The sequence below is a fragment of the Aristolochia californica genome, unplaced genomic scaffold (assembly GCF_029961685.1).
Source record: "Aristolochia californica isolate CCGP_79_NKW_82.1479 unplaced genomic scaffold, dmAriCali1.0.hap1 SCAF_9, whole genome shotgun sequence".
NCBI classification, from domain to species: domain Eukaryota; kingdom Viridiplantae; phylum Streptophyta; class Magnoliopsida; order Piperales; family Aristolochiaceae; genus Aristolochia; species Aristolochia californica.
In genome coordinates this window covers 34,132,239-34,148,671 of record NW_027182290.1, presented here as the reverse complement: position 1 = coordinate 34,148,671, position 16,433 = coordinate 34,132,239, and the positions used below count along the sequence as shown (strand labels likewise).

The 16,433-nt window shown below is 37.6% G+C and overlaps 2 protein-coding genes and 3 non-coding genes across 5 annotated transcripts; 2 read left to right on the top strand and 3 right to left on the bottom strand.

Annotated features, from left to right (window-relative positions):
* On the bottom strand, nucleotides 1-81 carry TRNAL-AAG (transfer RNA leucine (anticodon AAG)). Its single transcript has one exon. It is a non-coding gene; the product is annotated as a tRNA-Leu (tRNA).
* A 1,860-nt stretch (nucleotides 82-1,941) lies between these two features.
* Nucleotides 1,942-2,022, bottom strand: TRNAL-AAG (transfer RNA leucine (anticodon AAG)). The gene has a single exon. It is a non-coding gene; the product is annotated as a tRNA-Leu (tRNA).
* A 1,840-nt stretch (nucleotides 2,023-3,862) lies between these two features.
* On the bottom strand, nucleotides 3,863-3,943 carry TRNAL-AAG (transfer RNA leucine (anticodon AAG)). The gene has a single exon. It is a non-coding gene; the product is annotated as a tRNA-Leu (tRNA).
* Nucleotides 3,944-11,379: 7,436 nt separating this feature from the next.
* LOC137940841 (adenylate isopentenyltransferase-like) lies at nucleotides 11,380-12,198 on the top strand. The gene has a single exon (XM_068785963.1). The coding sequence runs from the start codon at nucleotides 11,380-11,382 to the stop codon at nucleotides 12,196-12,198; it is 819 nt and encodes a 272-aa protein (XP_068642064.1).
* A 3,297-nt stretch (nucleotides 12,199-15,495) lies between these two features.
* Nucleotides 15,496-16,146, top strand: LOC137940284 (VQ motif-containing protein 8, chloroplastic-like). The gene has a single exon (XM_068785244.1). It carries the CDS (start codon nucleotides 15,496-15,498, stop codon nucleotides 16,144-16,146), a length of 651 nt encoding a protein of 216 aa, XP_068641345.1.
* The last annotated feature ends 287 nt before the right edge of the window (nucleotides 16,147-16,433 follow it).

Genomic DNA, 16,433 nt, shown 5'->3' with positions numbered 1-16,433 from the left:
TGTTGAGAGTGGGATTTGAACCCACGCCTTTTCGGACCAGAACCTTAATATGGCGCCTTAGACCAACTCTGCCATCTCAACCCATATCTGATAAAAATCATAAATATTAAAAGACATTACAAAACAAAACACATGTAGTAAATGGTCTACAAAACACATCAAAATAGAGAATAAAACAATGCAGATAACAATAGAGCTACTTCACTTTTTTTTTAGCAAAGGTGTTATTTTATAGGATGATTGGAGGACAAAGATTGTGACAAATTATTTTCAAGGAAGAAATAAATTTAAACAAAAATATATATACTGAAAAACAGCAAAATACCAAAACATGAAAAAACACATCAAAATGGAAAATCAAAACTATGCAAAGAAAAATGGACACTTGCCTTGTTTTTTTTAGCAATGGTACTTGCCCCTAGGTTGGTAGTACGATAAATATCAAAATTGACAATTTCCATAAAAAAAATTTAGAACAATTCTTATAGTAGATTGACATAGCCTTGGCTATGAAGATCAACGACATGTTTGACCTATTAAATATTTGAAAACAAAATAATGTTTAGAAACAAATATTTCCCACCCAATGGATACAACAAACATAAAAAAAAAAAGTAGAAGAGAGAAACCATATTACAAACATAGATAGCTAGAACATGTCTCTTTTAAATATTTGTTATAGTACATGTACAAGTGAATTTCCACGCGAATTAATGGAAATTTTATTATTTCTTCTACAATTTTGAAACCACTTTAGTGAAGATAATGAAAACATAGTAGATTGTTTTAATACGATAACTATCTAAAAAGTATTGAAACATAAAATAATCAAATAGAGAGCATAACTCCATAGCTTCAAATTACATAAAATAGAGTTTTTATTACCACAAATAGGATGTTTCTAATTTTCATTAGATATCCATAATTTCTCTTATATGCAATTTTTTCTAACTTCAACTAAAGAATCCTCATCACTTAAAAGAACGGAACTTGCTAATAAAACTTGAATTATCACAAATGAAGTTTTTTGAGCAATGATTGCTTATTTATGAATGAAATGGAGAGAAAGAGACAAAACATACAAACTTAGACAAAAAAATGTGTAATACAAATATTCCAAATAGGAGTGTCAATTGTTCAAAGCAAAAGTTAATTAAAAAATATTAAAAAATTGAACATCTATTGTATTTGTACTGTGTATTATGTTTTTTAATGTACCGAGTAGATGTTGAATTGTGAACAACACCCACATAAGGGCAATACGATTTTGAAGCCTATGAAGAAAGAATGTAAACAAATATTTGGTCAAACAACAATGTTCTTCTTAGTTGATAGGTTATGACAACTTAAAGTTAACGATGCTGCAAATCCATCACCGTATTTTAGTTCAACATTTTTATTAATCAAATATGTATCGATAATCACATTTTATAGTAATAATCTTAGCAATAAGTCATATGAGAAAGTAGTAGAGGGAAATAAATTTGAAAAATTAGTGGAAAATATTGTCCTCTTCCAAACACTTTTTCATCATTTGGTTGCATACTAATTCATAAAGATGATTTTACAATACAACTAAATTCATGTATGTATTACTTAAGGCAAGATTTTAGAATAACTACCAAATTCATCATATTGGCATCCTTATATTTAACTTTATTTAACATAGTTTGAACAACATTTAGTAATGTTATAATATCTAATTTGCAATATCTTAGTTGCACTATGTTATGTCATTTTTTTCCATATGACGAGAGTAAGATTAACTTTTTTGTTCATTCAAAAATAAATAAAAAATAGTACTCATATTGCTCAAAGAAAATGTATATTAACTCATTGTCCTCTCTTTTTTTCCACATAGGGAGATAACTAATGGAAACCCATATGAAGCAAAGGGAATAAAAAAATAAACTCTTGTAATGTATAAAAAATAATAAAGTGTGTTGAGAGTGGGATTTGAACCCACGCCCTTTCGGACCAGAACCTTAATCTGGCGCCTTAGACCAACTCGGCCATCTCAACCCATGTCTGATAAAAATCATAAATACTAAAAGACATTACAAAATAAAACACATATAGTAAATGGTCTACAAAACACATCAAAATAGAGAATAAAACAATGCAGATAACAATAGAGCTACTTCACTTTTTTTTAGCAACGGTGTTATTTTATAGGATGATTGGAGGACAAAGATTGTGACAAATTATTTTCGAGGAAGAAATAAATTTAAACAGAAATATATATATTGAAAAACATCACAATAACAAAACATGAAAAAACACATCAAAATGGAAAATCAAAACTATGCAAAAAAAAATGGACACTTGCCTTGTTTTTTTTAGCAATGGTACTTGCCTCTAGGATGGTAGTATGATAAATACCAAAATTGACAATTTCCATAAAAAAAAAGATTTAGAACAATTCTTATAGTAGATTAACATAGCCTTGACTTTGAAGATCAATGATATGTTTGAACTATTAAATGTTTGAAAACAAAATAATGTTTAGAAACAAAGATTTCCCACCCAATGGATACAAGAAACATTAAAAAAAAAAGTAGAAGAGAGAAACCATATTACAAACCTAGATAGCTAAAACATGCCTCTTTTAAATATTTGTTATAGTACATGTACAAGAGCAATTTTCACGCGAATTAATGGAAATTTTTTTATTCCTTCTATAATTTTGAAGCCACTTTAGTGAAGATAATGAAAACATAATAGATTGTTTTAATACAATAACTATCTAAAAAGTATTGAAACATAAAATAATCAAATAGAGAGCATAACTCCATAGCCTCAAATTACATGAAATAAATTTTTTTTTACCACAAATAGGATGTTTCTAATTTTCACCAGATATCCATAATTTCTCTTATATGCAATTTTTTCTAACTCCAGCAAAAGAAACCTCACCACTTAAAAGTATGGAACTTGCTAATAAAACTTGAATTTATCACAAATGAAGTTTTTTGAATAATGATTGCTTATTTATGAAAGAAATGGAGAGAAAGAGACAAAACATACAAACTTAGACAAAAAAATATGTAATACAAATATTCCAAATATGAGTGTCAATTGTTCAAAACAAAAGTTAATTAAAAAATATTAAAAAATTGAACATCCATTGTATCTGTCCTGAATATTATGTTTTTTAATGTACCGAGTAGATGTTGAATTGTGAACAATACCCAAATAAGGGCAATAAGATTTTGAAACCTATGAAGAAAGAATGTTAATAAATATTTGGTCAAGCAACAATGTTCTTCTTAGTTGATAGGTTATGACAACTTGAAGTTAACAATGGTGCCAATCCATCACCGTATTTTAGTTCAACATCTTTATTAATAAAATATGTAATGATAATCACATTTTAAAGTAATAATCTTAGTAATAAGTCATATGAGAAAGTAGTAAAGGGAAATAAATCTGAAAAATTATTGGAAAATATTGTCCTCTTCCAAACTCTTTTTCATCATTTGGTTGCAGACTAATTCATAAATATGATTTTACAATACAACTAATTTCATGTATGTATTACATAAGGCAAGATTTTAGAATAACTACCAAATTCATCATATTAGCATCCCTATATTTAACTTTATTTAACATAGTTTGAACAACATTTAGTAATGTTATAATATCTAATTTGCAATATCTCATTTTTTCCATATGAAGAGAGAATGATTAACTTTTTTGTTCATTAAAAAAATAAAAAATACTACACGAATTGCTCAAATAAATGCATGTTAACTCATTGTCCTCTATTTTTTTCCACATAGGGAGATAACTAATGGAAACCAATATGAAGCAAAGGGAAGAAAAAAATAAACACTTGAAATGTATAAAAAATAATAAAGTGTGTTGAGAGTGGGATTTGAACCCACGCCCTTTCGGACCAGAACCTTAATCTGGCGCCTTAGACCAACTCGGCCATCTCAACCCATGTCTGATAAAAACCATAAATATTAAAAGACATTATAAAATAAAAGACATGTAGTAAATAATCTTCAAAACACATCAAAATAGAGAATAAAACAATGCAGATAACAATAGAGCTACTTCACTTTTTTTTAGCAAATGTGTTATTTTATAGGATGATTGGAGGACAAAGATCGTGACAACTTATTTTCAAGGAAGAAATAAAATTAAAAAAATATATATATATTGAAAAACATCACAATACCAAAACACGAAAAAACACATCAAAATGGAAAATCAAAACTATGCAAAGAAAAATGGACACTTGCCTTGTTTTTGTTAGCAATGGTACTTGCCCCTAGGATGGTAGTACGATAAATATCAAAATAGATAATTTCCATAAAAAAAGATTTAGAACAATTCTTATAGTAGATTAACATAGCCTTGATTTTCAAGATCAACGACATGTTTGAACTATTAAATATTTGAAAACAAAATAATGTTTAGAAACTAATATTTCCCACCCAAACCTAGATAACTAGAAGATGCCTCTTTTAAATATTTGTTATAGTACATGTACAAGAGGAATTTCCACGTGAATTAGTGGAAATTTTATTATTCCTTCTACAATTTTGAAGCCACTTTAGTGAAGATAATGAAAACATAGTAGATTGTTTTAATACGATAACTATCTAAAAAACATTGAAACATAAAATAATCAAATATGGAGCATAACTCCGTAGCCTCAAATTACATGAAATAGAGTTTTTTTTACCACAAATAGGATGTTTCTAATTTTCAATAGATATCCATAATTTCTCTTCTATGCAATTTTTTCTAACTTCAACTAAAGAATCCTCATCACTTAAAAGTACGGAACTTGCTAATAAAACTTGAATTTATCACAAATGAAGTTTTTTGAACAATGATTGCTTATTTATGAATGAAATGGAGAGAAAGAGACAAAAATACAAACTTAGACAAAAAAATGTGTAATACAAATATTCCAAATAGGAGTGTCAATTGTTCAAAGCAAAAGTTAATTAAAAAATATTAAAAAATTGAACATCCATTGTATTTGTACTGCGTATTATGTTTTTTAATGTACCGAGTAGATGTTGAATTGTGAGCAATACCCGCATAAGGGCAATATGATTTTGAAGCCTATGAAGAAAGAATGTAAACAAATATTTGGTCAAGCAACAATGTTCTTCTTAGTTGATAGGTTATGACAACTTGAAGTTAACGATGCTGCCAATCCATCACCGTATTTTAGTTCAACATCTTTATTAATCAAATATGTATTGATAATCACATTTTATAGTAATAATCTCAGTAATAAGTCATATGCAAAAAAGTAGTAGACGGAAATAAATCTGTAAAATTAGTGGAAAATATTGCCCTCTTCCAAACTCTTTTTCATCATTTGGTTGCAGACTAATTCATAAAATTCAGCGACCATTATAAAAAATTATTTTTAAAAGTAAAAAATAATATTTTTCACTTAATGAATCAGAGTCATCCATCCTCGAAGAGGAAGATAATTCATTCATATTTTTTGGTTGATACGGTGTTTAATTAAAACATATGATTTTTTATTAAAATTATGATTGAAGATGAGAAAACAATGAACAATTACCTTGGTGAGACTCTACTTAGAGTTTATGAGTAAACCTTGTCAAAACAAATGAGAGAGAAATGTTGCAATACTGAAATAATGAGAACAAAAATGTTGCAAGACTGAAATAAAGAGATAAAAAAACAGAACAAAAGACAAAAAAATTGTAAGAAATAGAGGATAATCAATAATAGAAAGAAAATATTAGCTACCTAAGTGAATTTAAGATTGAAATGCAAAACAATCATTCAATATGGTTAATTAGCAAACACTAAAAATAACTAAAATGGATGCTGACAAAGGTAGGTAGAAAGTTAAGCATAACAATGGAAAAACAGGAAAAATTAAATTTTTAGGACTAGAAACGTAGGGAAGACATACCATAATAAAAGAAAACAATCACAAAGGATATTAAATAATATAAAATAAAGTATTAGCTTACTTGAGTGGAGATTGAGACTTAATTGAAACACAATCATAGAACATGGTTATTTAAACGCTTTAGAAATAATTGAAAGAGAAACTAACAATGAAGCAAAAAATGCAAATAAAAAATTAAACATAAATTTGGAAAGAAGAGCAAAGTAGATAATTAAAAATAAAGAGAGAAAAAATACCAGAGTGAAAGATAATAAAATTGTAAGAAATAGAGAATAATCAATAATAAAAAAACAAAACATTAGCTTACTTAAGCAAATATTGAGGTTAAAGTGAAAAACAATCATAAAACGTAGTTAATTAACAAACTTTAGGAGTATCTAAAAGAAAAACTAAAAGTTAAAACTAGAATATAGGTGATTCGATAGGTATAAAAAAATCGTAACACTACAAAGTATGCATCCGATCAATAATACGAGAGTGAGGGAGTAATAAGGAAAACTTTGGCTAATTGAATGAGATGGCAAAGGGGTTAGTGTCTTACATACGATAGGTTTGCAAGTATCAACGATAAACTCATTGTTTTACCATCCTTGTTGTGTGTTTATACTATTAAAAAAGAGTAGGAAAAAATGTCATAGATTTTTTTTTCCGTTGACCTATATTTTTTAATATTTTAGGACAATTTTTTTTCATTGTGATTATTCTTGATCCTTTTTTATTACTCTTACGTTAATAAATGTTAAAAATGATAGAAAAATAAGTTTCCTATTACTCTAAAAGGAAAGTATAGGAAAAATAAACCAAGCAGCACAAGTGTTTATTGATAACTTATTTATTACTTTTAACCTTATATTTATTATTTATAAAAAATAAGTTATTTATAGTGTAAATACAAAAAAAAAAATTTATTGTTTCCTCTGGTGATGTAAATTAAAAAAAATCGGTCAAAGAAAAAAAAATTAATATAAAAAATAATTTTTTCGTTGTTTTGTTTTCCTGTGGCGGCACAAATAATCCCTTACTGTTTGTCTAAACCCTATTAAGTTTTAGATAATTACATCAGTACCCTATTCTGTAAAAGAAAAAAAAAGAAATAAAGAATTGTGCATCTTATTACAAATTCACAATTCGTTTGAGGCTAGGTGTGTGGCTGTACAGGTGTCGTCGGTTCAGCAATGAACGTTAAATTCATCTCTGGTTTGGTCCAACATCAACATAAACTCGCCTGGAATCGAGTAGTGAAAGTAAGAGTTGCAACAATAAACTGGATAAAACCAGCGGTTCGGCGTAGAAATAGAATTGTTGCCTTCTGAAGTCGTTCGAGGCGTTTCACGAAGCTGCATCCTGCCATCCTCCCTCCTTTCTCTCTATCCTTCAATTCGGACACTTGTTCTGCTTCTCCAGGGGACTCATCGACCTTTTCATAATTTCACAAGGCGGATGTTTATGTTGGTTTTACGATCTGATCTTCTGGCAACGCCGGACGCTCAAGCATCGAATCAAGATCATTCAATATCGCGGTCTTCGAGTTTCCTTGTTTCTTCAACAGTTTTAAGCCCCTGCTATCTAATGTTATTTATGAAGATCGGATGACAATTCACAACCGGATGGGAAGACTGAGGAGACTTTTCTGTTTTTGTTTGTATTTCACTCCTCAACATGGTTAATCACAAAAAAAGAAAAAAATAATCCAAATGCAGACGTGGTTGATCTTGATTACCATGTGCTAGGTTAACTGAAGTTTAAGTTTGCAGGGAGAAGAGGAGCCAGAGGAAGCAGACTCCTGTCACGGGCAACAAAAGCGTGGAAAGAAGTACCGAGTGAATTTACTATTTCTCATTTATTAAATTGTTACTTTATAGTGAGTCATAACCACGAGGTGAAAATTTTATAGTTTTTAAGCACCCTTTTTCATGGTTTCCGCCGGAAAACCTGGTTCGTGTCCTCCCGGTGCGAGTAGGAGACACAGGACACAGTGCACACTCACCAGTCGGCCCGATTGCGCAACGCAAATCGAAACTGAGAATTCATTCGATCCGACGCGACTGACGTTTTCTAGAATATAACCACGGTTCAGTCGATGAAGGACGCATGCAAGGCCGGTGGACGAAACCTTCAGGCTCAATGCTGCATCGCCAATCATGAGTCTCCTCCATCGAGAGTCTCGTGAGTCGTGAGCCCACTACCTCCTGCAACCTGCTTGTATAATATAGTTGGAAATAAGGTTTGAAACATCCGAAAATTGAAAGTATCGATCTATATGTGAATGGAAATCTATCGAGGATTACACGAGAAAAAATAAAACAGGGATAATATGAAATGTACTCAGGATATAAAGAAAACGTAAGCTAGAAGCAAGCCTACGTATTGGCAAATAGGATATTACCTGTGATTATCTTTTCTTAAGCTTTGAGGAAAGCAGCTTCAAGGCTTCCTCTGCCGGCGACTAGAAAGGGCGTTCTCCCCCCATCCTCTATTTTTGATTGAACGATAGAAGCATAGAGAGAAAATAAGCAGATTCTGCAGAAGGAGAAAACAAATCGCAAGTCGACGAAGACGCATTCCAATCCCATCACAGAAGCAGACATCCTCGTCTGACCTGAACGGAAACCCTTAGGTCAAGCGCTTCAACCCTTCGACTTACCATAGAAAAAGGAAACTCACGATTTTAAACGAGCCACATAGACCAGTTCCACGACATGCGTTTCCATATGTGTCGCTTTTGAACAAGCTCCTCTTTAGTTTTTCCGAAGTACTTCAATTAGATAAGGACGCCCAATGATGTGACTTACTAAGCTTTGATACTAAAGAGGCCATTGACCCACTGCATGGATTGGCACATCAATCTCGTACACATATGGACGTGTCTGGTGGGACCCCCGAAAGCCAAACAGGCATCATTTTCGGTTAGGTCGGCTTATCTTCAATACTAAATTCCTACCTCAACAACATTGAAATAATATAATTCAAGTCTAATGATAGTAATCCTTGTCTCTTCTAAGTTCCAACTTAGGTCTTTGTGATTGTTTTAATTTTAAAATGTGTCCTCAAAAAGAATTTTAAAGTAATTAATGCTTGTTGAAGTGATTGAAGAGGTTATTAAAAGCCAGGTTGCTTTGAACGCAGCTAATACTGGCTCCAGTCCGAAGACCCTAGCAGTCGTTAGTTAATGGAGATCAGAAGCATTAGTTTAAATGGTTATGGAGGGACACAGATATTGGACTGGCAAACCCCCAATTGTCCACAAATTTAAATAAGCCAGAAATTTGTCAACTGCTTTAACTAACCCCAGATAGAAATGGCGAGATGGATGCTCAGACACTTTCTAATATTCCCTAGCTTTGTCTCGACACTCAGTTTATAAACCTAGATTTTAGGAAACCGGGATAGATTAGATTATCTCATCCAATAATTCCTATTTTTTCATTATCGGTAATTGAGAAGTAAAACGTGATGGATGGATGACGAGGCATGCTCTCTCTACTTCTGTGTCCCTCGATTCTTATTTTTGTTACATAAAAAAAAACGAATAAAAATGTGATGAAGCGGTCATGTCGTACGGCTCATAAACAAATTACAGCTTTCAATGTAAGGGACCTTAGCAAGTGAATGGGTAGCTTAAAAGGGCCGTCAAAATAGTACAGCACCGCGTGCTCTTTCATCTTAGCGACATGATTAAGAGACCATAGCATCTGCGCTTGTTCGTTTCAAGCTTAGAACGGGACAGAAGATTAAATGGAAAAAAGTTTGGCAAAGTACAGAGAGTGTGTAGACGATCGAAGCCGTGGGGGGGGCGGAGGAGGCGGCCGTATAATTATGAGACAAGGCAAATAGTTTAGTGTATTGATCAAAGCACGCGCATGTGCACAAGTTGCCATGTTTTATTACCAGGCATCGGGCAGGAAGACATCATCGGCTTATTGCAAATGTATTTATATTTTATTGTTTAATATTTACCTAACTCATGCAAAGAAAGGAAAGAAAATAAATAAATGAAGTGAGAGTGAGAGACTATGGAATAGGGAGTAGGGTGAGTTAGCAAAATAAACATATTTTCCGGCGTTTACCATCTTCCCCACTTGGTCCTACTGTGAGAGCACTTTCATGTAACGAGCAACTCCCGTCTTCTGAGAAACATTCACTTCAATTTCAATCATCTCCTGTGAAGACCGAACTGGGACCGGAGCCAGTGGTTTCTGCCGCCGCAGCAGTACGTGTAGAGTGATGATAGGAGGCGGCAGAGGCTACCAGATGTGGGGATACACATGGGAAGATATGGAGCTGTACCCATATTCGATGCAGAAATATTTTGATTCGTCGCAATCCGGATGGGTGCGCTATCTCCCCTGCTCCACTCGCCGGTTTCGCAACGGAGACAGGATTTAGCAAAGGGAGAGAGCCATTCGTGAGAATTTTGAACTACCCATGTGACCCCTTCCACACACAGCAGCAGCAGAACTGTTAATGCTCTCACTAAATTATAATATTGTGAGGAAGTGGTGTCGTTGGTGAAGTAGGGAAGCGGACACAGGTAGAAACACCATAGCCAACATGGAAGCACTAAGATTTAATGGACCATGTGGGTGATCCACTCCCTTCTCAACAACGAAGTAGGACAAATGCATACACAGGCGTCGACTCCTCTTTCTAGTTCCTACTTATGAAATAAAAGTAAAACCTTCCGAAACGACCATGCACGAACAAGTAGGAGTCATGAGCCTGTTCTTTTTTCTATAAATGCATCGGAAGTAGGAGTGTGGGGTACCACCTGATCTTGATGAGATCAGTGGAGGCATCTGTGCGAAGGTGGCCCACTAGATGGAGAAACCCAGAGGGTCTTACATTCCACGTGGTTATCATACGAGAAGCGGGGCCGGGAAATGTTATAAAAACCCGACGTCGCGCGCCTGCTCCTTATTAATGTGGCTATCGTTTTATTCTATGGAGGTGTGGAAGAGGGGACGAATGATTATAACATAGGAATAGGAGGCGGAGGAGGGGAGAGAGAGTGTCAATAAAAAGGAGAGAGAACGAACGCTGGAAAAACAAGGGAACACAGAGTCGAGGGGGGCGAAATGGCGTTTGTCTGAGAAGGTTTCTCTGACAAACAGTTGGCGTGCAGGTGGTGGAGAGTCTGCGACCGCTTTCATCTTCTTCCTCCTCCTCTCTACCTTACCCAATAAAATAACAACTCTATACGGTCTACAGACAAAACAACAAAAACCACAGAGGTGGAGAAGCCACAACACCCAAAAGCGTTCTCCCTTTGTGCCTCTGATTCACTCGCGCTTTCTCACTTTTTTCTCCTACTGCGACTCTGAGAGTCTACTCTTCGCTAGCCCTCACGCCCTGTCTCTCTTTCTATGAGACTTTCCTTTTCAAGCATCTGCGGCAACCGAGTTCAGTCTTTCCGATTGAATTTTCGACAACAAAATCTCGAAGGAAGCGAGTGGGGCCGGATGAATCGCAAGGACAAGCTCGTCCTCATCATGGGGGCCACCGGCACCGGAAAATCCCGACTCTCCATCGACATAGCCAGTCGTTTCCCCTCCGAGATAATTAATGCCGATAAGATACAGCTCTACAAAGGTCTCGACATCACCACCAACAAAATCCCCGTCCCAGATCGCAGCGGCGTCCCTCACCACCTTCTCGGCGAATTCGACCCAGCCGACGGTGAGCTCTCCCCCCGCGACTTCCGCTCACTCGCCGACTCCACCATACAGAAAATCTCCTCCCGTCGTCGCCTTCCCATTCTCGTCGGTGGCTCCAACTCACTCATACACGCGCTCGTCTCCCCTGATGAAGACGACCCCTCCGGGGACCTCCGCTACAATTGCTGCTTCCTCTGGGTGGACGTCTCAGTGCAGGTTCTATTCGAGTACCTGAACCGGCGGGTCGACGAGATGCTGGACCTGGGTATGTTCACTGAGTTGACCGAGTTCTACGACCCAGATTCCGCTGCGTTACCGGCAGTGGCTCTGCGGAAGGCCATCGGGGTGCCGGAATTCGATCGCTACTTCGCGGGAGAGGTCCGGTTCGAGGAGGCGGTGGAGGCAATCAAGGAGAACACGTACGAGCTGGCGTTGCGACAGATGCAGAAGATTCAGCGGCTGAGACTGTCGGGGTGGGATTTACACCGAATGGACGCGACGGAGGCGTTCAGGGCGGTGATGGCGTCGAAGTCAGAGAGTTCAAACGAAGCGTGGGAGAAGAACATGTTGGAGCCGAGCGTGAGGTTGGTGAAGCGATTTTTGGAGGAGAGTCGCTTGGTGTAGGTGCTGCAGAACCAACCTCGGAGGCCACTGCTAGCCGCCGTGTCTGTGTTTTTTTGGGAAACTTTGTCCCTGTCTTGCATTTTTTGCCATTATTTTTACAAACCGGTTTGGCTGGGTTAGGTTGCGGACGAGGCTGCCCGATTTTGGACATGAGGCACCTCCCTGATGAAATGAAGAATCGACGGCAAGCCACGGTGGCGCTTCACTGCTTCATAGTTCATGCTTGACGATGCCTGAGCATGAGGTGATACGAGACATGAAAACCCCCGCAAAAAGAAGAAAACAAAAGAGAGAGAGAGAGAGAAGAAGAGCCAGTAAAACGGCAGAAAATGTGAATTAAAGCAAAATGAAATTTCCCCCTTTCTTGCTCTGTATATTTGCCTTTTTTTCAGTTTTCTTGCGGGTGTCCGAGTCAGCTATATCAGTGATCACAGTACAGGTGCTAGAGAGTGTTCACGACAGAAATGTGAGACATTTCGCCTGTCATCTTTTCCTGTTTCTTAATGATTTTCTTATTTTTACGGTTCAAAACAGGGCATTCGGGCATGCGGACAGTTTACGTGGGAATATGGAAAGGACAAAGAAAAACAATCCCGATAAATTTTGTGTGCAACTCTGCATCGTAGTCCCCCAGAATTCTAACCTGCACGAATTTGCTACTATCGTAAAACCTTTTCGTTTCCAGAAACAAAAAGGTACCACTGCGTAAATTAGCTTTATCTCACCTCCTTAAGCCCATTACCCATCCTCTCGTCTCAAGCATTTGGTGCATGACGCGAACACGCTTCGTCAAAGCTCTATTATTTATTCATATCAGAATAGAATCTACCTCTAATGCTTTACGGTCTTAACTACAAAATGCGTCAAGAACAGATTATGAATTACAAGTTAAAAAAAAAGGGCTGGGGTTGAAGAAGACGACTTCTCCTCCCAGTGGGCGCATTGTGAAACACATATATTATACCAACTAGTGGCTAATGCCAGCTCCACCTGGACTAACCACCTTCTCTTTGATGCGATTCTTACTTTTGTCCACTTGAAAGGATACTACAAACTGCTGTTTGTAAGCCAATAAAAATAAGTGCATTGAACCCTACTTGTTGATCAAGACAGTAATGACTAGAGAAAAGCAAAGCGTATCTTCTGTATTTCCACACAAAAATCCAAACCCACTAAACACTAATTCGATGCCGGGCTTGTGTCAAATCTCAGAAGGAGAAGAAGAAGACAAAAGCCAAGAGCAATCAAATCAAATACTCGCAATAGAAAAGCTAGTGACTCGCAATACCAAAGCTCCAAAAGGTCCTAATCGATAACGTATTTCACTCATGTAAGCTACGCAGAGATTCATATTGTTAACGACGCTAGCACAAGGTCAGTAAATTGGGCAATGGTAGGAGACGGAGCATTCACTGGTCGGATGGAGTGTGATCGTATGTGAAATTGACGCAATGAACCTGGGTAGTCGGCCCAGCGCTTGACACATGCAAACCTCGTCGATTTCCAGCAACCAGCGGCAGCAGGGAGAATCCTCTGCGGTGTCACGGTTGCTGCCACCTCCATCACGAGTGCGGTGGTGCACTTCCGCTGCGGTGGTCGGAAGCATCGGAGACGTCGTGTGAGGTGGCACGAAGCATGCCTCGTTCGCGAGAGCAAACTGTGGGATGCACAGCGAAGCCAGGGCACTGGGCGTCTCCTTGCCGCAGCATCTTGAGACCAGGACACCTAAGATTACCAAAGGGAAGAAACGTTTCGTCATCGTTTCAGGGTCTGCGGGAGGATGAAGACTGAATTGATGAGCGGGAGGTTTTACTGGCTTTTTATGCGTAAGATTTCTCAAACTTCGGTAGTTTATTGGTGTGGTCTAGGAAAATTCTGGTGGGTGTTAGCATGGGGAGTGATTAGTTCACGGGTACTTCATGAAAGGTTGAACTGATGTTAGTAAATTCTCTTCGTATGTTCGCATCTCATCGATCATATGTTTAATAAATATGTTCATAAAAACATTTGTCCTCTTTCCATGAATGTGATTTAATTTTTTCTTCGTATCGTGAGGACAACTTGTCATCTAATTTGATCGTCAACGCCGTCACACTCATGCTATTACTTTGCGAAGCGTATCAGTCTCAACTTTGAACATCAATGCAAAATAAAAAGGAAAGAAAATCCCCCCAGGTAAAAATAAATGGAGAAGGATTGCTTTTCCACCGCTGCGCTGCGCCACTTGTTTTATTTTTCTTATTGATCTTCTCGTTAGAATTCTGTTCAATAAAAACGGTTCCGTAATCGACGAGGGATTTTGTTCAGATTGACTAACAACACCCCATGAAGTTATTGGCTATCGTCCCCAGTATCCTTTCACAGGTAAGAACGAAGAATTACACCACACATGTGGTCAATATTGCTCCGTGTCTACCCTTGATTAAGGTTCTGACATTCTTCTCATGTCAGAAAGCTCTAATGGAAGAGTGGACTACTCAACAGTCTTAGTTTGGGGTGACAAAGTCGCTATCGAGTGTCAACATTAGGCACAGCTGCTTTTCCTGGAACCTTCCATGTAATAATGAGTAGAGAGTTGCAGAGTTCTGACCTTTCTTTTGTCAAACTCAAGGCCTTGTGAGGAACTCGTCTCGTTATCCCTTTGGCGCGTCAAGACTCAAGACTGTTCTCTACCTTCACCTTATCCTATTTCCTACGACATGAAAACTGTAAATGTCAATTCCCGTTAACGTGAAAAGGGGCTGGAATGGAAAGTCCGATGGAAGAGCGAAGGAGAAGAGAATAAAAAAGCTCCAATCGCGCCGTGGCGGCACACGCGACGATTCCGGTAAAAAAAAAAAAAAAAAAAAACAGGAGAAAAACTGAGGATGATCCTCCCAACGGCTTCTCCGTTAAAGCCTGAACTTCTCACAGCACAACAATGTCAACGGTCAGAATCGCTGGCTAGTGCCTCCCTTCCAAATCACACCTTCGTAGAAACCAACGCCCCCCTATTTATCTCTTCATTACTGCTCTTCTTCCTCACCCATGTCTTGTTGGAAGCTATATAACCCCCTCCTGCACAACTCACCATCACCACCACACTGGTTTCTCTCTGTCTGGCTTTTTTGCTTACACTAACCTCCTAAACTCCCTCTTTGGCTGCCCTTCGAATATACCCCTTTAAGGATTTGGTGGTCCTTTCTGTGTGTTGATTTTCTTCTTTTTCTTGGTTAATTGAACATTACTAAGTACATACCTCTCAACAGGAGCTAGCTATTCATTCTCTTTGGAGGAAGGAAGAGCGAAACGTTAGCCATGAGTCCTCAGTTCCATGACGATCTTGTCCACCGAAGTGGGATCAACGGGTCACGCCCTACCCCGCTCAAGATCAATAAAGAGTCTCATCTTGTACAAAAGCAGTCCGCTGCCTCCTCTTGTGCTACCTCCTCCCTCACCACCGCGGCCGCTATGTCGAAACAACAACAACACCACCAGCAGAGGCAGCAGCGCCATCCTGTAATTATTTACACGCACTCGCCAAAGATTATCCGCACGGAGGCGCGAGATTTCATGGCCTTGGTGCAGAAGCTCACGGGTCTGTCTCGATCCGACGAACCCCGGCGGCAAGGCGCATTCTTCCCCGAGACACGCCCCACCTTGTCCACAGGGAACGGTGTCAGCACTACGATCGGGAGTTTCGACGACGGCACCTCGTCTTCAGTCGTCACTGACGAGAACGGTAGGATCACCGAAATGCAGGTGAGCACCTCCGTCTCGCCGGCTTTCGGTCCACCACAGAATCCATTCTTTTCAGATATCCCGCTCTTCACCCCCACCGCATCCGACTTCTACTGTTTGCATCAGTCACTTTATAGATGTCCGGATCCAGTATTCAATTCTCCGTGCATGGGAAACTCCTTTTCGCCGTCTGTTATGGAGGCTATCGAGGCTTACCGCGAATACTGAAAGGGAAGACGATAAATCCCGTTTTCTTTTGGTGCAAGAGGATTCTTTCCTGAAGGGTGATTTCTCTCATAAAAATTTCCCGTTCAAAGCTAGAAGGTAATATTCTTTTCTTTTCATAATTTACATTAAGGGTGGTAAAGCAACTAAGTTTGGCCGATGATCATTGCTTGGACCATCGGATGTGACGTACTTCCATTTAATTGATTTTTTTCTTCTTTCTCCCTCAAAAGAAGTGCAATTATCTCTCTCTGTTTGAAATGCATAAAAAAAATAAAAAAAATTCGCCC